The sequence below is a fragment of the Monodelphis domestica genome, chromosome 2 (assembly GCF_027887165.1).
Source record: "Monodelphis domestica isolate mMonDom1 chromosome 2, mMonDom1.pri, whole genome shotgun sequence".
Lineage (NCBI taxonomy): Eukaryota > Metazoa > Chordata > Mammalia > Didelphimorphia > Didelphidae > Monodelphis > Monodelphis domestica.
Genome location: NC_077228.1, coordinates 213,213,965 through 213,235,911, shown reverse-complemented (window position 1 = coordinate 213,235,911; position 21,947 = coordinate 213,213,965). Strand labels below are relative to the sequence as shown.

Sequence of the window (21,947 nt, the reverse complement as noted above, 5' to 3'; positions counted from 1 at the left end):
GGTGGCCTCTGCAACTTGTGCCTGGATAAAGTCAACAAAGTGTATATTCTACAGATGGGAGGTGTCAAACCCATCATCAATTGCCTTTCCAGCTGCAATGAGGAGACAGTCATGTCAGCAGTCACAACACTCATGTTCCTGAGCACATCCCAGTCCATCCAGGAGCTCACAGCCCTGCCTGTGGTGGAGTGCATGCTCCGCTTCTCCCTCTCTGCAAATAAGAGACTCAGCAATCTGGCTACCATCTTCCTGGAAGACTACTGCTCCCCTGACCAGGTGGAAGAGGCCCGGAATTTGAGTGCACACACTGCTGTGGGCATCCCACTTCCCAAAGACTGATTAATACTGTGCCAAGGTTGGTGGTGTCTATCCTTAGGACCCCTGTAGTATCAAGTAGGCCCCAATTAGGTGGTAGAAAGGCTTGTCATTAGAAGGACATAAGTGAGAGAAGCTGAGCCTGAGAAAAGACTGAGCTGGGTTATAGGGAAAAAAAGATGGCAGGATTTTACAAGAAAAAAGTGTCCCATCAAACAAGCTTTGGGGGTAGGAAGAGCCCCTGGAATAAGATGAATCTTAAGAGCAACAAAGTATGGTACCTACCATCCCCACCGTTGTTTGGCAAAGGTTTGTACCTTTTGGGTGGGGATGGGGGGAGATTTGGCTAGTAATATGTAAATTCCCTTAACATTTATAAGGTAAAATTACAAAGCACTGAAATGAACTCCATGCCCCAACTATCAAAAACACTCTGGTAAAAGTGAGAGAACCACATGAGGACCTGAATTCTGATTCCAGCCATGTGCTCTTGATTAAACAAGGCATTTAACCTCCATGAGCCTAAATTTTTCCATCTACAAAATGGGGATGACTGTCATTGTGAGGATGAAATGTATCCAAGAGCAACAGTGTACAGGTAGGATTAGTTATACTAGCAGCTGATGCCTTAGGAACTGTCGAAGCAGCTTAATGTAAAGTCATCCTTGTTAGGGGGCCCCTGTGGGGCTGGTACAGATATAATATGAAGCAAGTTCTATGTAATCTCTGGCCCCTTAAGAATGGATAACTCTCAAGGTCTCATGGGCACCAAGGACACAGTGGGAAGAAGGCTGTGAAGCACCTTTACATGTAATAAGACCACTATCTGGAATGGATTGCCACATACTTGCATAACTGTTACCTGTACCGGTTTGTGGTGAGAGTTGAAGCCATAGGTGGCTGGATATTTCTGCCTCTTCTTTAAATAAAAATTTCATTTTTATTGATGCTTTTTGTTTCATTTGTAAATGCATCCTTCCCAACTCCCCCATGCCGGGAACCATGCCCTTCCTTATATCAAAGATCTAGAGAGGGGGCAAAAATTGCCCAAACCAACCCATCCCTCAACTGCATCTGACAGGACATGCAATATTCCATATCATATTCTCCTACCTCTGCACCGAAGGGTTAGAGGTTTTATTTCTCTTTAACATTTTCATCTGGAGAGGGACTTAAGGAGGACAGAAGACTGGTGAAAGTGTGTACGCATGCATGTGTGCTAGGAGAAGGACCACAGGAAAAGCAGAGTTCAGCCAGCACTTAAGAGAATAAGTAGGTTAACGTATGGGAAGATACTTATTAGGCCTTTTTTCTGCCCCCTTCACCATTCCAAAGAGACACAGGCAGGCCTCAGAGTCGAAATGTTTTATTGATGTGTGACGCACAGTCCCGTGTTATTGTGACATAGGTACAGTTATTCCTGGAGGCATTTGATGGTTGGGTCTGGTGCTGAGGAGGTTACCCTGGAATAAAGGTCTGTTCCCTGGCCTGTTTCAGCTTCCTTCGCCTCCAACTCCCCTGCCTGTTGGAAGTCACTCTTCCCTACAGGGATTGATGTGACTTGCGGAGTTCCTACTATTTGGTGCTCCTCCAGGTGCTCTTCCCATGCTCTCCTGTTATTACTTTCCGCTTGTTCTCTAAGATCTCTCTCCAGTTGTCACTCCAGGAATTAAGCCTTCTTTTGGAAGCAGGTAGGTCCAGGTGTTGGTTGTGGCAACAAGTAAACAAGATGTGCTCCCAGCTTGGTTTCTTTTCTTGGCCTGGAGCAGGGCACAAGAAAGCCAACTAGCATCACCCAGTATTTTAACAACATCAACAAAAAGCTCCCTCTCCTACCTGCATCTTAAAAAAGAAAATTCCAAGGAACAGGCCCCAACCTTGAATAACGTCCTTGTCATCGATGAGCAGGTCCCCTAAGACCACTGTCTTGTCTCTGGTCAGGATCAGGCGGTCCACAAACTGAGGACCCAGGTACTTGTCCACCCAGAGGTACTGTTGTAATGGAGAGGAGTGGGGTGGTCAACCATGTTCTGACCCTCAAGCTTTTGACTTCTTTTCAGTGAGCTAAATCTAGTGCCCAGGCAGTGGAACCACTAACTTTTTTTGCCAGATATCATGAGAGAAAACTGGCCAGTAGTCGGTCTGGAAAAGCTTTGTGCCTGCATCCAGGCAGTGCATTCTTCCCTTCTGCCACCCACACCTGCTCCCCATTTCTCCCTCCCCAAGATGCTTGAGCTGTTTTCTGGATTTCTTAGAGGGAGAGAGTTTTAAGTTCAAGGTTTGGAAAAACTAGGTTGGTCTAGCCATTAGATGAGGGCATGTCTACATTCTAAAACATGCTAACCTTCTCACTCGTGCAGTAATCGTACTTCTTCAGTGGGCTTGTGCAAATGAAGACTTCAGTACTGCAAAATAAACAGGCCCTTTGGAGAAACTGGCTCAGTTTCAGCGTTCCCTCTCCCCCCTCCCCCCTGCCCTCACACTTCCTTACTCCTTCATGCAGCTCATTTCCTGCACGGCTTCCAAGGCTCCGGGGATAGGCTCCAGATCGAGGAAAAACCCAGGTGCTTCATACACACTTGCCACTTTCATCTGAAAGACACAATGTTCCGGCTCGCCTCTTCACCCAGCCTGTGGCTCTTATCCGGTGGGAGGCTCGTCCTGCTAAAGGAATGCCCAGTGGGGCACCTGGCCTGCCCCCGAGCTTCCGAAAGATCCTCTAGGGTCGGGGCCAAAGGAGGGGGCGGTGCAGGTTTGAAAGAGCCCAGGGAGGACCCGGTGGCTCACGCGGTCGCGGGGCTCAGCCTGGGCCATCCTGCTTTGGGGAGGGTGGGAGGTGGTGTGAGCCCGGCAGGCTTGGGGCCGGCCCGGCCTCTTACCGCGAGGTCGGGCCGCAGGGCCCCGTACTGGTTCCGGGCCGAGAAACCTCTCCGGTCCTCCAGGGCCACGTACGGCTCCTGGGGGAAGCGGTCCCGAAAGCCTCGCAGGAGGCTGCCCTCAAAGTCGGCCAACACGCCGTCCATGTCCAACAGCACCCGCAATGCACGTTGTTCGCCCAGCTCCATAGCCCGGGAACGCCGCGAACCCGGAACAGTAGCGGCCGCAAAAGAAGCGGGGCGGGGCCTTGAGGAGGCGGTAACTCGGCTCCACCCCCTAGAGCTCCCGCCGGGAGGGGCCGCTAAGGACTAGCGTCCAAACGTAGCCGACTCTCTCGGGGGCGGCTAAGTAGAGGTTAATTGGTGGGACGAGCCTCAAAGGCATTCCCATGGGGTCCTGACGGCTTTCCTCCTAACTTGGGGAGCCCCGGAGAAACTGGCAATTAAGCCGCTTTAAAGCCCTATGGCATTTTCTAAGAGAACTTCCCTTATCAGAACATTAAGAGAATTGGCTTCTCCTTAAGATTATTGGTAAGTGAAAAGAAGCCTGGCGAGGGTAGGGAGTGAGGACCCCGAGTCTGACAACTGCTGGGCCTGTTTCCCCATCTGTAAAGTAAGGATGGACGGACCCTGACCAGCCACGATTCCAGGGGGCTCTTGGGGAAACGTGCGGTCAGCCTCCAGCCTGGGAGCGAATGACCGCGAGTGTATTGCCTTCTTTCTTTTATTTTATTGACTACTGATGTGGAAATTTGTTTTGCACGATTATCCTGATTTGCAATGGGTTTTGTTTTTCTCACCTTCTCTATGAGTAAGGGAAGGAAAAAATTCAGAACTCTGTCCCCTCCCTGGACTCCAGCCAGTTTCTCTGGGTGTTCTCCAAGTTCTCTCTCTCCTCCGCTCGGATTGGTCTCCTTGGTTTCCTTTTCCGTTCCAACTAAAACCACCACCTTCTACAGGAAGCTTTCCCCAATTTTTTCTTAATTCTAGTACCTTCCCTCTGTTTCCTATTCATCTTGTATATAGCTCGCCTTTTATATATTCATTTGTTCGGTGTGTCCCTGATTAGCTTGTAAGCTCCTTGAGAACAGGGACATGACAGTCTTTTGCCAATTTATATATCCCCAGCACTTAATACAGTGCCTGCAACAGTTGGCACTTTTTAAATGTTTGAACTGAAAATAAAATTGGAAGTTTTAAAAAAATTAGATCATGTGGCCTCTGAGGTCAAGAAGGCAATGAAGAACCTGTGCAATCAGGCTGTAATGCTCTTAAATTTAAATCTTCCCGGAAATTAGTCTTTGGGAAGGTGGGGCTAGGGAGAGGCAGGGATACCCTTGTTCAGGTTAAGCCTGACTGACTATTCTTGGTCCCATTTGGAGTTTTCTTGGCAAAGATACTGAAATGGCTTGCCATATCCTTCTCCAGCTCTTTTTACAGATGAGGAAACTGAGGCAAGCAGGGTGAAATGTCTTGCTTAGAGTCCTACCATCAGGTATTCCTGACATCACAGTTTTGCATGCTTAAGAACTGATCTAATAGGGGCGACTAGATGGCACAATGGATAGTGTGCCAAGCTTGGAGTTGGAGGACCTGCATCCAAATGTGGCCTCAGACACTGCCTCTGACTCAAGTTACTTTATAAAATTTTAAAATATTTTTCCATGGTTATATGATTCATGGTGTCGCCCACTGTGTTATCACTTGATACTATTTCCATGATTCATTTTTGTAAGAGTGATCTTTTAAAACCAAAACCCCAAATCACATAATCCTAGAAACAAGTGATAAATCATGTTTTTCTTCCGTGTTTCTACTTCCAGTTTTCTCTGGATGTGGGTAGCGTTCTTTCTCAGTCCCTCGGGATTGTCCTGTATCATTACATTGCTATTAGTGGCAAAGTCTATTACATTTGATCATTCTGGCATGGGACCTTGTACCCCCAAATTATAGAAGTATTTCAGGCAAACTATAGACAGAAAAATTCCTTTGCTCCCTTACATCCCTGTGACTACTAACCCTAAATTTACATCTGATAAGACCCTGAAAGAATTCATCCTTTAGGTTTGATATGGACATAGATACACCTTGATACCATCGGATTGTTTATCTCAGATATCCATCTGTCCCCTAAACTATGAGGGTCATCTCCTTTGTCTTCAGGCAGACCTAGTCAGATGGCCAAACCTCCCTGTGCCTGCCTGAGTGCATATTCCCATCTTCACTGTTGTGTATATATACATATATACACACACATATATGTATAAAACCCCTAGAATTGATGACCTCTAGGGGACAGCTTTCCATCTATTTTGTCCTCCTAAAAGAGCTTTCCATTTATGTTGTTCCACCTATGCTGTCCATCTGGCCAGATTCAACATTGCCCCCCCCCCCATGTTTCAGTTTCTGTGTACAACATTCTCTTGGTTCTGCTCTCTGCTCATTTCATCATTCCTTATAGCACAATAGTATTCCATCACTAACAGATACCACAATTTGTTCAGCCATTTTCCAATCAAACGGCATCCCCTCATTTTCCAATTTTTTTGCCACCACAAAAAGCACAGCTATGAATATTTTTGTACAATCCTTTTTATCTTTTGGGGGTACAAACCTAGTAGTAGTATTGCTGTTTCAAAGGGTAGGCATTCTTTTCAAGCCCTTTGGGCATAATTCCAAATTTGGGCAAGTTACTTAACCCCTAGTTTGCCTAGCTCTTGCCCTAATCTAATATCAGTTTCTTAAAATGTAAGCTAACAACTTGATTTGGTTAAAGGAAGATAGAAAAGGTGAAAATTGTAGTCTCACATTGTTTAGCAAATAAAATATTTTGCAGTATTTGCAAGAAAGTGTGGTTAGTACTTGATTATGCCTTCTTCCAAATAAGCAGTGGTTAATGAATGATCCATTATTTGACTGGCCCACACCTTTTGTTTCTCTCATTTCTGGTCCTCAGCTAGAGATGAACAATTCAGTGTGGCAGAAACAATGCTATCAAGAGAATGTTTGTACAGCAGGTCTGGTAAAAAAGGTTTTATGAAGGAAACATCTGATACTGTTGATTCCCACTAGCTAAGTATTATCCTTATTCCAATATCTTGTTTCTGGAGTAGAGAATCTTTGTTCTTAATTGTCATTTCTTAAACTTTAAGAAGTTAAAACCAAGAAGGCAAACCCAAGTGTAAATTGTAAAAATAATAGAATAAAGAAATGAACAATTCATAGGAGAACAAGAATAAAACCAAAACATATATTAGAGTAAAAATCTACTCCCTCCCCCACCTAAAAAAAAAAACAAACAAACACAGGACACAACACTTCAAAACTTCTCTGTTGTTTACTTTAAACAGCCCAGATTAATGAAATTACAACACATTTTAAAGATGAGACTTTCACTTCATGGTCAAGCACCAGCATGTTCATGCACACAGCACTGAATCATTTTGTAGGGAAAATACCCCTGCAGGATACATTCCTTGATGAATACTCACTTTCTGTATGATTCACTCCCCTTGCTCTACTGTTTTTGAATCCAGTTAAATTCAATTGGACACTCAACTCCTTTCCGCCTTAGGCTCAGACATCAATTTTACTCCTGGTTTAGTTCCTGTGTTCAAAATCTAGAGACAGATTCTCTGCTTTCCAGTCAGCAAGGCATGAGGCCCAGGGCTCTTTACGGGTTTGTATGGCACAGAAAAGTGTGGATGCTTGTAGCAAAGGCTATTTACAGGATAAATTAGATTGAAACCAAAGAGACAGCCTTGGATGAAGTCAACTTTGTGTTTCGGGGGCCTGAGAAGAACTGTACCTTCAGACTGTTTACATGGGTCTATTGAGCCTCGTTTGATCAATAAGGTTGATCAAGAATGGAGTTTTAAAAACCACCTAGGTACAAAAAACTAACACATGTAGAACGGAGTTTTTAGTTCTTGAAAACACATCACTAAGCTTCATAAAGTGTTCGCTCAGCAACCTACTAGAGAACACTCATGCCATGGCCTGCAGACCTGGAAAATGGGGATAATAATTCTTAAAAAAAAAAAGGCAGCAGTACATAAAGTGCTTTTTTAATGAAAGAAATTTTGAAGAGATGTACAATCAGGCTCAAGTTGTGCAGTTCACAAGCATGGAGGGGAGGAAAAAAAAAGTCATATTTAACCAAGGACTAAGCTGGACTTGCCACCAGGTGGATTTCTTCTGGATGGTGCTGGTGCTGGTGCTGGTGCTGATGCAACTGGACTGGGAACAGGTGCAGCAGGCACAGATTTCTCTTCATTCTGTCCCAGGTCAACTTGTAAATCAACTTCCATGTTTTCTATTGTGACAGAAAATCAAGTTAGACAGTCTCTCCCTTCTTCTACTATTCAGACCTCCCCCTTTGTCCCCCTAACGAAATATCACTTTGGATACATTGGATACATAAGTATTAGACAATACAGATTCTTCTCCTGTTTCTAATTCCAGCCTTTCAATTTGTAATTTAAGTCTTTTGGAACCAATGTTTTTCCAAGTTTAGACATTTGCTTAAGATGAAGAAGTTAAATATATGGTAGGTTAACACCAAACTAGCTGCAGTTCTTAAATTCATAGTGTGAATGGTCTCAAAAAAAAACCAACCTCTTCATTTCTGCCTGGAGGGATGACAAATGCCATCTACCCTCCAGAAAAAGAACTATTAAGAGTGTGAATGCAGGGGGCAGCTGGGTAGCTCAATGGATTGAGAGCCAGCCCTAGAGACGGGAGGTCCTAGGTTCAAATCTGGCCTCAGACAATTCCCAGGTGTGTGACCCTGGGCAAGTCACTTGACCCCCATTGCCTAGCCTTTACCACTCCTTCTACCTTGGAGCCAATACACAGTATTGACTCCAAGATGGAAGGTAAGGGTAAAAAAAAAATCAATGTCCTGTTATTACTGACCTAATCTTAAGAGTCTGGAGTTTATATAATTTAAAATTTTTACTCAATTTTACTATGAAGTTAATAAGCATGAAACACATTTACTTATACAAAGGAAAATGGTCTGCCTTTAAAAACAAAGTCACCACTATACAAAGCCAATTTTTTTTCTACTTTATTTCAAATTTAATAGAGTAATTCCAACACTGCCTTTGCTTTGGTTTTGTCCCCTACTGCAGGTTCTTTTCTGAGTATTTTTTTAAGTGTCTCAATGATGGTTCTAACTTTTAGTATTATCACCATCTCTAATTTTTGACTGCATCCTCATCCAAAAAAAAAAAAAGCCATCCTTTAAACAAATAAACAATCCAGTTACAAAATATCACTCCAAATTTTGGCCCTGTCTGAAAATATGTCTAACTCTGCACCTCCAATCTACCACCTTTCTGCTGGTCAAACATCTGGGGGTCATGACTGGTTACTGCACTAACCAAAAATCTTATGTTTTCCACAATTATTTTCCTTTGCTTGTGTTGTTATTGTATTGTATTGTTTTTCTCTTGAATCTGACTTTTCATTCACATATCACATTTTATGAAGTTATTATCCACCTGATGGGGGGAAATTACCAATTTGATTTCCAGTTCTTGGCTACAGCAAGATTGGCTTGGCTACAACAAAATATTCATAGCAATTCCAACAAGAGGAATTGCTATGAATATTTTTGTACCTATGTCCTTTACATTTCACTTATTTATGGCTTTAAAAGCATTTTGATATGGTTGTTGATAGCTTGTTTTTCTCAAAATTGCCTTTCACATCCTTTCACCATCTATCTGTTAGGGAATTCCTTTTGTTCCTAATTATATATATTCCTTACATATCTTGGATATCAGACTTATTGATCAGAGAAATTTGCTGCAAAGTTTTATTAATCCAAAATTAACTTTTTCTTCTAATTCTAATGGTAATATGCTTTTGTTTATACAAAAAAGCTTTTTTCAATTCTAAGTAATCAAAACTCCACTTTTTCTCCAATGAATCCGTTCAGTCATGTTTGGGCAAAAAGTCTCTTATTCTTAGCAATTGTATATATTCGTATAGTTATAATAGGCATTTCCATCCATTCTCTAATTTATCATGCAATGTTTTATCTCAAGGTCATGTATCCATTTGTGTATGATTAAAACCCAAGTTCTACAAGTCTACAGAACAGGAACATGAGGCTCAGAGAAAATAGACATGCTATAGCACTGCTGGTGGAGCTGTAAAATGGGTGCAGCCATTCTAAAAAGTATTTTAGAATCATACCCAAAATGTCACTAAATTGTGCATATCCTGTGACTGTGATAGATACTATATCTAGACTAATGCCTTAAAGAGATTAAGGGAAAGAACACACAGGTAAAAGAGTATTTATAGCTTAATTTGTTGTAGCAAAGAACTAGAAATTAAATAGATGCCTATCAATCGGGGATTAACAGAACTCAATTATAATATCTGAATGTTAACAATTCAGAGAAACCTGGGAAGGCCAGAAAGATAATGGGCTAAAGGTGAAAAACAATGCAGGATATTGCCAATATGTGGATCTGTTTTATATGATTATGTTGTCTTGTTATAAAGTATAATATGTTTGAGGGTAGATCTAGTAATAGCAAAACCAAAATAACAGTATTTTTTACAAATGAACAGGGGAACAGAAGGCAGTTTATTGGGAAAGCAAAATGGGTAAGTTTTTGGAATTTGGGAACTGAATTTAATGTTTCAAAAGATTCATACATGATTTCAGCTTTCAATTCCAAAATGTTACACCCAAGTTGATCTGACATTGCCTACCCGCTCAACACTATGAAGAACTTCTGAAAGTCTGAATTAATTGGTTCGTGGTGAATACTTCATTGTTTCACAGTTAGTGGATATACCCTGAAGCACGGTGAATCAATCTACAGTTCTACAATGGCAGCTTTCACTTCCTTAGGTCAGTTTTGGAATATATCAGCTATTTCTTCCCCTAGTCATATATCTAATTTACATCAAATGAAGAACATGATCTTTATAAAGCTTGAACCATTACAAAGGAACAGACCTTAGGATCGAAGTATTTATTGGTCCAGCTAGAAATTCTACTTACTCTCTCTTCCCCATACATATGGGGAAGAGCTTTATATATATATTTATTTAAAATATAATATAATAAAATTATTATATATATATATATATATATATATATATATATATATATATATATATATATAGCTCTAGGGGAGAGGGAAGAGGAAGACAAGGTTGAGAAGAGATTACAAGGGCCAGTCCCAGATCTAGAAGAAACTCAACCATCTGTTCTGTCTGGAGGCCAAAGCAATGTCCAAATCACTTAAGAGATGAATGTATATTCTCTTAAAGAGACCCACGGATGGAGACTACCAACCTCTCCCCAGGGAAATATGTAATGATTAAAATAGCTTGTAATAAAAGAAATTTCTAAAAACAATATAGCTCTAACCATTTGATTTCCAGAAAGCAGAGAGCATTTCCATGGGCAGAGTCAAACACACACCTCAGTTAAATGGGAAATATATAAGCAGCTAGAGGTTCAGAGTATCTAAATGGTTCATCCCACATAAGCAAAAAGAAAAAATTGAAAGGTGCTGAATAATCCCATATATAAATTATTGGGGGGAATGGGGGAAAAAAATCAAATTATTCATGTGGATTGGGGGGGGAATTAATAGGACTTTCATAACTAAAACACCATCTTTCTGGTAAATACAGATTATTCCAGGTCCTGTAACTAAGAAGGATCACAAGTTAAGCAGACTTTGTAAAACCTTGTGTGACACAAATGTCAACAATGATTATGATGATGGAGAGTGCCAGACTACTGTAAGCCACTATAATTAAGAGTTTAAAGTACTATGCCAACAATATGCTAATCAAGAGAAAAACATCACATGAATAGGACTTATACAAATAATATTTAAATACTGATAATTGGCACCAAAAAATGAGATTACCATTGAAGCTTCCCTATGATACACTTCTACCATAGCAGGTATTTCAGTTAATATTGATTTGGGATTTTAAGGAAGTTTAGTCACTGCAAACACCAGATAGTTATAATAATTTTCTCTATAACAAAGATCCAAATGAACAATGTCATGCTAAAGGTCTAGTAGTAGATATTTACTTCTAGCAAAAACCACCACAAAACTATATAGAAGGGGTAAACTGACCTATCAAAAGAAACCTAAGTGTGATCCAAAGCAAAGTAATGTTTTTTTATTTTTTTAATTTTAAACCTTAACTTCTGTCTTGGAATACTAAATATTTGTTCCAAGGCATCTAAGTGACTTGCCCAGAGTCACTCGGCTATTAAGTGTCTGAGGCCAGATTGGAACCCAGGTCTCCCATCTCTAGGCCGGGCTCTCTAGCTACTGGGCCACCTAGCTGCCCTGTAAAATGTTTTTTCTATCACTTACTTGCATTCAAAGAGTAAAACTTGAAAAATTGGATTTGATACCATTTAGTCAAGTACTTGTTCTTTTGTAGCCCAAGTATAGCTGCTACTACTACATATACCAAATTCCTAATTATTTCCATGACTACCTATTCCTGAATAAGGATTAGAGACTTCTCAGAGAAATATTTCAGTTTATGATAACATTTACTATAATCTCTAGGTACTTGAATGCTACTATAAGAACAGCAGTCTACTGATTTTTTACTTAGTCAAGACCACTGATCAGTCAGTCATCAAAAGGACAGTCTGCTCACTTCAAATCATGTATGCAAATCTTTGGACCAAAAAAGAAATAACTGAGCTTTGTCTTTCTAGAAATGGTTTTAGGAAATTCAAACTGCACTCTTGTGTCTTGATTCTTTCCCAAAGAACTGTGCTTGAGTGGATGAGAATTTTGTTCTTAAGGGATTTCATTCTTAAAGTAAAACTATATACAGCAATGACTCATGACAAAGAGAAAACAGATCAGAAAACTGGACTGTCACATTCTTATAGACAGCAGCTATTTTTAAAATGATCAACATTGATTGATATTTGTAATGAGAGGATTCATTATAACTAGAGATGTCTGACATTTGTCAATTTAGCTTTCAACTTATGGTTCTACCTGGCACCCAACCTCTAATAAAAGTCAGCAAGATTCTATATCTTGCTGAATAAACACAAAGTTCTACATACACTTATGCTTAAAAATATTGTTTACTGAACTTGAAAAGCCAGATATTTATGGGAACAATCTCGGTGAACATGACAAAGACAAAACTAATCTCAATTTCAGGACTTGTGGATTTGGCTTTGTTTTGCCTTTGTGGAGTTTATTGTACCCTTTTTATGAAGTTTCATTGTTTTCTTTCTTAAACCACAAATGCAAAAAAAAAAATGAACCAAAGAAAGGTGGTAATAATCTCATTGCTGATGACAACATGAGATATGACTGCATCTGTGCCAATACTTCCTTTTTCTTTTTTAGAGCCTTACCTTCTTCTGTCTTAGGAATCAATTGATTCCTAAGGGCAGAAGAGTGGTAAGGGCTAGGCAACTGGGGTTAAATGATTCGCCCAGAGTGCCACAGCTAGGAAGTGTCTGAGGCCAAATTTGAACCCAGGACCTCCCATCTCTATATCTGTGTGCCAAATACTTTCAAAGCCAAGAACAGTTCCTGGTAAGTAGTAGGAGCTTAATAGAGTGATTCAATCTCTAGTATTTTTCTTCTCTATCCTCTGTAGAAAATACTGTTAATACATTTAACTCACCTTATAAATTATAGCAGGATCCAGGTCTTGTGTCCAACCTAATTCATTTATTCTACTACCCTCATCCTCTCCAGTACAACTTGGTCTAAAATTTTTATTATAAAACCATTCATAGAGCAGAAACAAACTAGTAGTACTCACCATGAACATCACCTTCTCCCTACAAAGGGGGGAAAAAAGGAAAAATAAGACTTTGTAGCCAACATTTGACAACACAGATATAACATGTGGACCCAACAACCAGAGGCTTACAAGTTCTGTTTCACCAGAGATAGTGATAGTGGCTACAAAAATCTTTTTGATCTAATATCCAACTGAGTTTTGGCATAAAGAAAGGAAAACTAGTTAAAGAGATAGAGATATTAGTATTTTGGTTCTTGTTAAAAATTGCATCATGTGGGGCATCTAGGTAGCAATGGATAGAGAGCCAAGCCCAAGGAAGGTCTGGGTTCAAATTTGAGCTCAGACATTTCCTAGCTGTATGACCCTGAGCAAGTCACTTAAGCCCCTTGCCATTTTTCTGCTTTGGAATTGATACTTAGTATCAATCCTAAGACATAAGTTAGTGCTTAAAAAAATGATCTGACAATTTTTAAGTAGTATGCAGAGGTATTTAGCTAAAGCAGATATACCTATCATACCTCTGAGATTAGTAAAGGTAGACCTGTCCAAACAGCTAGGAATAATTTACCAAAAAGTAAACTAGCTTTACCCAATTTCCCAATGCATCTCAGAAATATAGTTTCTAGCACCAATTTTGCAACTCGGGTTACAATCTTTCTAGATCTTAATTTCCTTAAAAATGAGTAAGCCTGGACAGATTTTATGACTCTAAAGCACTGGTCAAATACAAGAGAACAAAAGTAATTCTTGGTTTAAGAGAGAAGTTTGAGTAGATGTTAATTTAGAGCTTAGCCACTAAACCACAGGATCTTGATTTCTCTTATATAAACTACTCCTTTCACAGAAGTAGTGCCATATAAAGTTGTTAGGGGTGAGATAAAGCAATCTGCAAATTTTGACATACGAATGCATTGTACATAGCACTATTAGTTATTGTTCTTTTTTTTTTAAATCCAAAACATTCTTTTTGCATTGCTATATGGCATACTAACCTTTGGACCTACAAAATCTCCAGAACCTGCTTCAGATGAGTTTCTTCTTTGGAGCCCAGATGGTTCAGAATCATCTCTACTAGACTGAGCCCCTAAAAATAAGAATAAGTCTTAGAATTCAAGATTGTAATGACTAAAAAGAAAAACACACCACCCAGAAGTTGTAAGATTAGTAAAAGTCTTGAAAAACTTATCAATTCATTCAAAGGATACTATTTCCAGGCAGCGTCTTCACCAAAAGAGAATTAAACTTTCCTGTTTTATTAATGATTAGACTAAGTCTTAATGTTTTCTTCAGGAACACTAAACAGTTCAGATTGCTTAAGCATATATACTTTTCAAAGATAACCTAAGTTCATGCAAGTGAGAAATACCTGCTGACTTGGCCCAAGAAGGTCGATTTTCTTCAGATGTTCCAAAAATATTAGATGCCATTTTGTTTCTTCTCACTGGTTGTTCACTAGGCTCATCAAAACCCAAAGTAAAATTAGACCCTCCCCCTGGAGGACGTAACACCCTAGGAATAAAAGAAAAGTTTCGATAGTCCATAAGTTTTTTTTTTTTAATTTCCAAAGAAAAAATGCAGATAGAACCACTAAGAGGAAAATTGGATTCACAATTCAAGTTCACCTCTGAATAATAACATGGCATTACAAATAGCTTTCTATTGGAAGTTTCAACAATGACCTCTAATGAAAATTAGCCACTAGGTATAATAAAGGCTAAAATTATTCTGAACTATCATGAATATGCTTAGAATCCAGGATTCCTTCAATTGTGCCCAGTTTTAGTTTTCTGTAGAATCTTTAGTGTTGATGCAAAAAATGGCATGTGAATAAAATCGATTCTATTGTGCAATAAGGAATAATAAATGAAGAATTCAGAAAAACCTGAGGAAAAACATGTGAACAAGTGAAATGAAATGAGCAGAACCAAAAGAAAAATATATGACTGCATACAGTAATATATAAAAGAGATTGCTAAAAAAATTGAAGGTCCCTGGGAATAAAAAAAACAAACATCTACCTATATGCTCCCAGCAAAGGCAGGACCTAATTCCTAGGACAGAATGTTGTGCACACTGTCAGATGCAGTCACTCTATTGGACTGTTTTTGCTTAATGTTACTTTTTGGGGAGTAGAGTAGAAAAGAAGGGTTTTGTCTACCATCATAAATGACTGATAGAAAGTCATAAATTAACAATATTTAACTGAAAAAAATTCTTTTCCCTGTTACGAGAGGTTGTAACAAAATGGTCCCCTGTCCCCTCCATTGACAAGATTTAGATTAACTCTTGCCTGCCATTACCAATGGATAAGAAGCTGACCCTCCCTGCATATCTCCCACTGTCCAGCGCACAGCTCAAAATTATAAATACCAAGACATTTGAGGATGAAAACCCTATAGTTCTGATAAATTCCTAGTACTCAGCTCTGCTGAGATTTACATTATTAAATTTCTTCCAGGGGTTGTCCTATTAGCCATTACTCTACCCTATTGGAACAGTTCAGAGGTACTGGTTTCCCATTTTGGTTTCTGGAAGAACTTTTAATTGTTTGGGCTCCAGGTTCTGCTTCTTTTGGCCAGAACTCTTTTCTTCAGTTATGTCTTGTTCAAGTTATTTCCTTGGTCCACATAAGGAGGTCCTTTTGGTTGCTATTCTGTCATTTTTCAATCATATCTGATACTTCATGACCTAATATGGATTGGGGGGGGGGGGCAAACATACTGAAGTGGTTTGCCATTTCTTTTTCCAGCTCATTTTATAGATGAGGAAACTAAGGCAAACAGAGTGAAGTGACTTGCCCAGGGTCACACAGCTACCAAATGTTTAAGCCCAAATTTGACCTTACGTCTTCCTGACTGCAGGCCCAGCACTCTATCCACTGAGATACCTAACTGCCCCCACAAGAGGCCCTTTTATTCCTCCTTATTGATTTTCTGTTGCTTGCCAAGGACTGCCTCTTCTCCCTCCTTCAGCAACAGCTATTCCATACCAGTTCTCAAGCCCCCCAACCCAACTCCCTTCTCCCCACCTTCACAGTGGAATCTTCCTTCATACTTAATAGGAGCCAATCACCATAAACTCCCTCTTCTAAATTCTCCTCAAAAATCCTTGACATCAACCCCATTCTTTCCTTTACTCTAGTCTTGGGAGAGAATGTCTTGTATCTTTACAACTATATCCCTGATCACATCCCCTCCAGCAGCTCTGCCTCTACAATCATCCCAATTGTCAATCTATTTATTGGTTGTTTCCCAAGGCTTAAAAAAAGACCCAAATCTTCCCCATCAGCCCTCCTCTCTTTCAAAGTAAAACTCACTGAAAGAGTCATTTACACTTATGGCAACATTTTTCTCATCAACCACCCCTTCCTCCTAGATACTCTTAAATTTGATTATACCCCAAGGTTCTACCTTGGGCCCTCCCTATAACTCTCAGCTTACTCACCAATTCTCAATGGTTTAATTATCTTCTCTCCACAGATAATTCCTAGATTTAGATACTTCTGACCTCTACTTATCACCAGCTACCTATCGAAACTTTCCCCATTTCAAACATGTCAGAACTTGTTCTCCCCCTCCCCCAAGCCTCATACAAATTTCCTATTTCTATCAAGAGCATCCTCCTCCTTCCAGCAATTCAGATTATCAAACCTGATCCCCTCTCATTCTCCCTCATCGCGCATACTGAGTTGCTATATTTTGTTAATTCTACCTTAATATTTGGAATCTCTTCAATTCTTCTAATCAGAATTATCACCCTAGTTTTTTACCTATGTCCATATGACTTCTCACTTGGGACTATTGCTATAACCTTTTAATTCATCTCCTCCCTGACTCTGCTCTTTCCAGTCTTTGTTCTGTAAAACAGCCATAAAAGATTCTCCTAACTATGACCAAAGGACTTTAAACTGCATACCTTTTGCATACCACACTTTGTATACCAAAGAAAGCATTAAGAAAAGGGAAAAGGACCTAGTTGTACAGAAATACTTATAGCAGCTTCTTTTGTGTTAGCAAATTGGAAATTGATGGGATGTCTATCAATTGGGGAATGGCTGTAACTGATATAGATTGAACTAAGCAGAACTGGAAGAACACTGTACATAGTAATAGCAATACTATATTATGATTAATGAAAGTTTTAGCTACTCTCAGCAATACAATGATCTGAGATAATTCTGAAAGGTTTATGACAAAGAATGCTATCCACCTCCGAGAATGAACTATAGGAGTCGGATGCTGATCAAAGCTTAGTATTTTTCATATTGAGTTTATTTATGGTTTTTATTTTGGAGTTTTGGTTTAATATGAGTATTCTCTTACAATGACCAATATGGAAGTATGTTCTGCATAATGTGTACCCCAGACCAAATTATTTACCATCTCCAAGATGGGGAAGGGAAGGAGATAATTTGGATCTTATAATTTCAGAAAACATATGCTGAAAATTGTTATTACATAATTGGGGAAATAAATTAAATTTTAATTTAAAAAACTATTTTCCTAAAACATAAGTTTAATCATGTCACTTCCCTGCTCAATGGTCAGATACAAACTCTTCTATTGGCCATAATAAAGTGTTCCTCTTCACACACATTCCTCTCTAGCCAAACTAGCCTTCTTACTGTCCTTCGCCTACACCATCCCATATTCTGTGTCTATGCCCTTGCATAGATTGTACCCACCTTCATCATGCCAGGAATGTACTCCCTTCCTCACCTTCACCTCTTAAGACTTCTTAGCTTAGCTTCCTTCAGAATTCTTGGGAGAAGGGAGGTCTTCAGAACATGTCTTCTGATTCCTCCAGGGTGCTGGTGTCTGTCCTTCCAAATTACCTTGTATTTATTTTGCATGTTTGTAGGTATGTTTGTGTGTACACACATACATCTATAGTATATGTGTATATGTATACAAATATATATTCTAATACTGTGTAAGCTCTTCAAGGCCAAGGACTGTTTCATCTCTTCTGTTTCTATAATACCTGACACAGAGGGCACTTAGTACATGCTTGCTGATTATAAAAAGGAATTCCTCCAGCTAAACATTATCAGATTTGGTATATGAACTTGCTATCTGAACTTAAGTCTAGCAGATTCCAAGACCAGCCCTTTATCCATTGTGTTCCATATTCTCAACTAAAAGTCACAATGGAATCAGTTTTAAAAATAAGTTAATACTTGCACAAGGTTGTTTGAGGAAAGTACTTGATAAACCATAAAAGCACTAATGCCAACTTACTATCTGTATCCAGGCACTAAATTTGAAATAAAAGGACCGCAGCCTCATTTTCTCAACTGCAAAATGAGGTTGGGCTAAATAACTTCTAAGATCTCTCCTAACTCTAAATCTATGATCTTATCAGCTAAACTACTTGAATTATTCTAGCCAATTAACTTTAGTCCACCTTCCCCCTTCACTCTCATTGTTGGAAAGCTTTTAATTAAGAAGGAAGGCACAGTAAACAGTAAATAAATATATTCAGAACTGGGACACTTAAAGAGTTTTACTGTATTTTTTTTAGTCTAGTAACAGTTTAAAAAAAGCAAAAGCATTGTCTCCCCCTAAGTTTAAACAGTGTTCCTTCTATACAATTGCCAATATCAAGGCCTCCCCACAACACAGTAAGCTGTTGTTCATGACATTTACAGTAGCAAATAGGAAAAGTCCCTAAACAAAGGTTCAGGAGATTTAAAAATCAAATAGAAATAACTTCTTAAAATGTGGAGTTTACTCTCCCCTTGGAATATTACAAACTATGGCTAATTTCTGATCAAGCATGTTATTAATACTAGGCTATTTGGTGGTAGAATGCATTTCCCCACCCACCCCCATGTGATCTTCTAACTTTACCTCTTCAAAATCGGTTTACTTTTACCAAGGGGAAAGAAAATCTCAAGCCAAACAAGTATGTAGAGCAGGAGTTCTCTAACTTTTCATAATGGACCCTCCCCTTTTGGAAGCTGGTAAAGCTTATGTTCCCCTTCTCAGAGTAATGTAAATGCAAAACCAATTATATTGAAAGTTATTTAAAAACAAACTTCTCAGGCCCCAGATTAAGAACCCTTGATGAAGTACAAATCTGGCAAAGATGAGACAAGAAGTTCTGGAGAAACAGAATGAAAACAAAGTAAGGCACAATAACATAGGTGATTATAGAAGTCATAATCTCCATGGTAAATTAATGCTTTTCAGACAATAAAAACTTTAAATAAAACTTAACTCAAAAAGGGTTTTTCAAAGAAAAATAAAAGTATTTTTGAGCCTTTGTGTGATGTGTGTACTACTATACACACCAAAATGTGTATAAACAGTACCAAAAATGGTCCCCAAAATTCCAAATTTTGCAATTTCATTCTAACCTTTTCAGGCAGTTAAAGATAAGTTGATGAAATCACAGGAGATACTTCTAAGGAAATACAAAACCAAGGCTTGTTTTCATACTTAAAACCACTCTTTCCAAAAGTTAATTTGTGTTTATTTAACATTCCAGCTCAAAGATGGCAAGGCAAGAAGCAATCAAGTATTTTCTTGGTTTTATACCTAAATTTTCAACTAAGTGTTGCTCACCTTCCCCCAATAAGTCATTGTCATTAGTTGCCTTTAAAAAAAATCTCGACCACCCGATTTTATACTTTATTTTTTTATTTTTAAACCTGAGTTCCAATTCTCTCCACCACCCATTGAGAAAGCTAGCAATGATACCTGACATATTGTAAAAAAAATCAAGTGAATTAGAAAGTAATGCCAACTAAGTGGTTTCCAGATAGTCCCTTAAACAACAGCTGTGTAAAGTCACACAGAGGCTCATAAACACTTTTATTTTTCTTTGAAAAACATTTAAGGTGTTGAGTTTAACTTAAAGTTTTTATTGTCTAATTTGCACTAATTTACCACGGAGACCTGCTTTTTATTCAAGTGGTCTAACCCCGCTCCCATCGACCCTATAAAATACTGTTGTCATTTCCCTGCCTCCTTGGCCCCACAAAATGGCTCCCTGTGTAACATTTCCCTAGGACCCCAATACCAGCCACTTGCCAAAACAGCACTGATCAACGGAGAACTGAGACACATTCAAGCAAAGTAGAATCTAAGCCTCCTCCAACCCAGGAGGAGCATGCTCATTTCAAGCTGGCTATAATACATTTAAAGCAACAGTACCCGATTAGCTTAAACAATGTAGACACCTTAAAGAAAACCATCAAACCTTTCCAGGAAGTGAAGGGCCTAAAGGGTTTCAGCCAGGACCTCATAAGCCCTTCACTGCCTCCCCCAAACCACCAGGCTGAGTTAAAGAGGAGTTGATAACCGCCTCCCAGCCTGCAGAGGAGCTTCTTCCCAGGTGGAGCAGCCACAGAAGAGACAATGGATGTGCCTCCAGCCCCACCCAAGTGCAGAAAGCTGCTGCAACGGGAAAACGGGAAAATAAATTCCCCGGAGAAATGTCCAGGGGAAAAAGCAGAGAGGGGAAGGAATAAGAGGGTGAGGTCCAAAAGGGTGGACCAGAGAGAGGATTTCTAGGACCCAAGGTTCTCAGGTGGGCTTGGCTAGGGGATGAAGTGGGTGGGGTAGAGAGCCTTCCTTTGTCAAGGGAAGGCTACTTCCCCGAGCCACTTCCAATCCAGTCCTGCGAGGAGAGAATGGGTTACACCCAGACACTAGAACACCCTCCCCGCAGGGAGGAAGGAGGGAAGGTGCATGCAGGGGCCACGAGCCGGGCCTTGGGGGTGGGGGGTGACGGGGAAGGAAGAAGCATAAAGTCCCGGCTATTGCAGACTATGACAGACAAGGTACTCCAGGCTGCGAGCTTGACTGCCGGGTGGTCAAATGTGTCAATTGGCATGGGGGGAAGGAAGGGGATCCTCAAGGATTTCCTCCACTGCTTCCCCCTTTTCCAAAGCACAGGCTGGCTCCGGCTAGGGCAGAGTGGGGACCACGAGCCCCACGGCAGGTGAGCCGGGTGGGGCAGCCAGTGCCGGCCCGGCCCCTCACACAAAGGAGCCTCGCTCCCCCCTCTCTCCATCCCCGGGGAGACCCACTCAGCCAACCCTGAGAAAGGGGGGGCCCGACCAACGGCTGAGGTGGGCCGCCACTCGAGGAATCCCTCATCCCCACCCACGCCCTCCAGCACCTAAGGGGATACAACTCGGGGACCTCGGGCCACCCCCCTCTCCCCTCCCCCCGGTTCAAGAATCTTCCTCCTCCTCCTCTTCCGTCTTCCTCGTCCTCCCCCGCTTACCGGGAGCTATTCCTGCCATTGGGGTCGACGCCCTTGAAGGTAGTGGTGGTGGTCATGGTGAAGTCGGAGCCGGCCCGGGACGGGGGAGGACGAACGGTAAGGAAGCGCAGCGCCGCGCTCAGACGGGTCCAACCGAACACACGTTCACAAACACAGAGAGACCCTACCACACACAGACACACACACAAAAAAAGCCACCCTCTACCCCACTCCGCCCCTGGCCGCTCTTTTTATACAGGGCTGAGACCCCGCCTCTCCCCCATTCTGGATTGGGCCATTCAAACTGGCAATTTCATTTCCATTGGCTCGATGGGCTGCCAGGCAGCCTCATGCCGCGGTACAAGAGGCCTAAGACCCACCCCCTTCCTGAGAAGGGGTGGAGCTTCAGTGCCCGCCCCACTCCCCGAAATGTGAGGAGGTGATTGGACAAAGGGGAACCCTGGCCCGTGCTAACTATAAGTTAAACTTCCTGTCAATTATAAGGGAGTAGAATAAAGACAACTGCTGGCTCTCATAGAGCCTTGGTTAAAAAAGAAAAGAAAAGAAAAGAAAAGGCCTCGTTAAAACAATTTTGCCTTTGAAGATTGAGCAGCTTTATGACCTTTCTTAATTGTTTTTTTTTTATTCTCTGGGTTCAACACACTGGTTAAGCACCTACTGTATAGTGCTAGGTGCCAAGGGTATATCTTTGATCTTATAATTGTTAAATAGAATATATCTTTT

General features: G+C 40.5%; 3 protein-coding genes across 7 annotated transcripts in view; 1 reads left to right on the top strand and 2 right to left on the bottom strand.

Annotated features, from left to right (window-relative positions):
• Positions 1-1,262, top strand: part of ARMC7 (armadillo repeat containing 7) — a 40,840-nt gene extending 39,578 nt beyond the window's left edge. For 2 of the 4 annotated variants that reach the window (XM_056817177.1, XM_056817176.1), the window contains exon 4: positions 2-1,262. In XM_056817177.1, coding sequence (XP_056673155.1) covers positions 2-339 — 338 coding nt within the window. In that variant the 3' untranslated portion in view covers positions 340-1,262. The remainder of the gene's footprint in view (position 1) is intronic. The other 2 variants (XR_008916415.1, XR_008916414.1) reach the window with 2 other exon arrangements.
• A 403-nt stretch (positions 1,263-1,665) lies between these two features.
• NT5C (5', 3'-nucleotidase, cytosolic) lies at positions 1,666-3,500 on the bottom strand. Its single transcript, XM_001377817.2, has 5 exons — positions 3,195-3,500; positions 2,807-2,907; positions 2,660-2,720; positions 2,193-2,307; positions 1,666-2,075 (listed from the first exon to the last, which is right to left on the bottom strand). The coding sequence occupies exons 1-5, from the start codon at positions 3,378-3,380 to the stop codon at positions 1,891-1,893; spliced, it is 648 nt and encodes a 215-aa protein (XP_001377854.1). The 5' UTR covers positions 3,381-3,500; the 3' UTR covers positions 1,666-1,890.
• Positions 3,501-6,509: 3,009 nt separating this feature from the next.
• On the bottom strand, positions 6,510-21,564 carry JPT1 (Jupiter microtubule associated homolog 1). 2 transcript variants are annotated; one of them, XM_001369560.5, is made up of 5 exons: positions 21,225-21,564; positions 14,353-14,495; positions 13,979-14,070; positions 13,005-13,023; positions 6,510-7,506 (listed from the first exon to the last, which is right to left on the bottom strand). In XM_001369560.5, the coding sequence occupies exons 1-5, from the start codon at positions 21,278-21,280 to the stop codon at positions 7,346-7,348; spliced, it is 471 nt and encodes a 156-aa protein (XP_001369597.1). In that variant the 5' UTR covers positions 21,281-21,564; the 3' UTR covers positions 6,510-7,345. The 2 variants fall into 2 exon arrangements, with proteins under 2 accessions (XP_001369597.1, XP_056673157.1); XM_056817179.1 differs by lacking the exon at positions 21,225-21,564 and adding an exon at positions 17,671-18,087.
• Between the last annotated feature and the right edge of the window lie 383 nt (positions 21,565-21,947).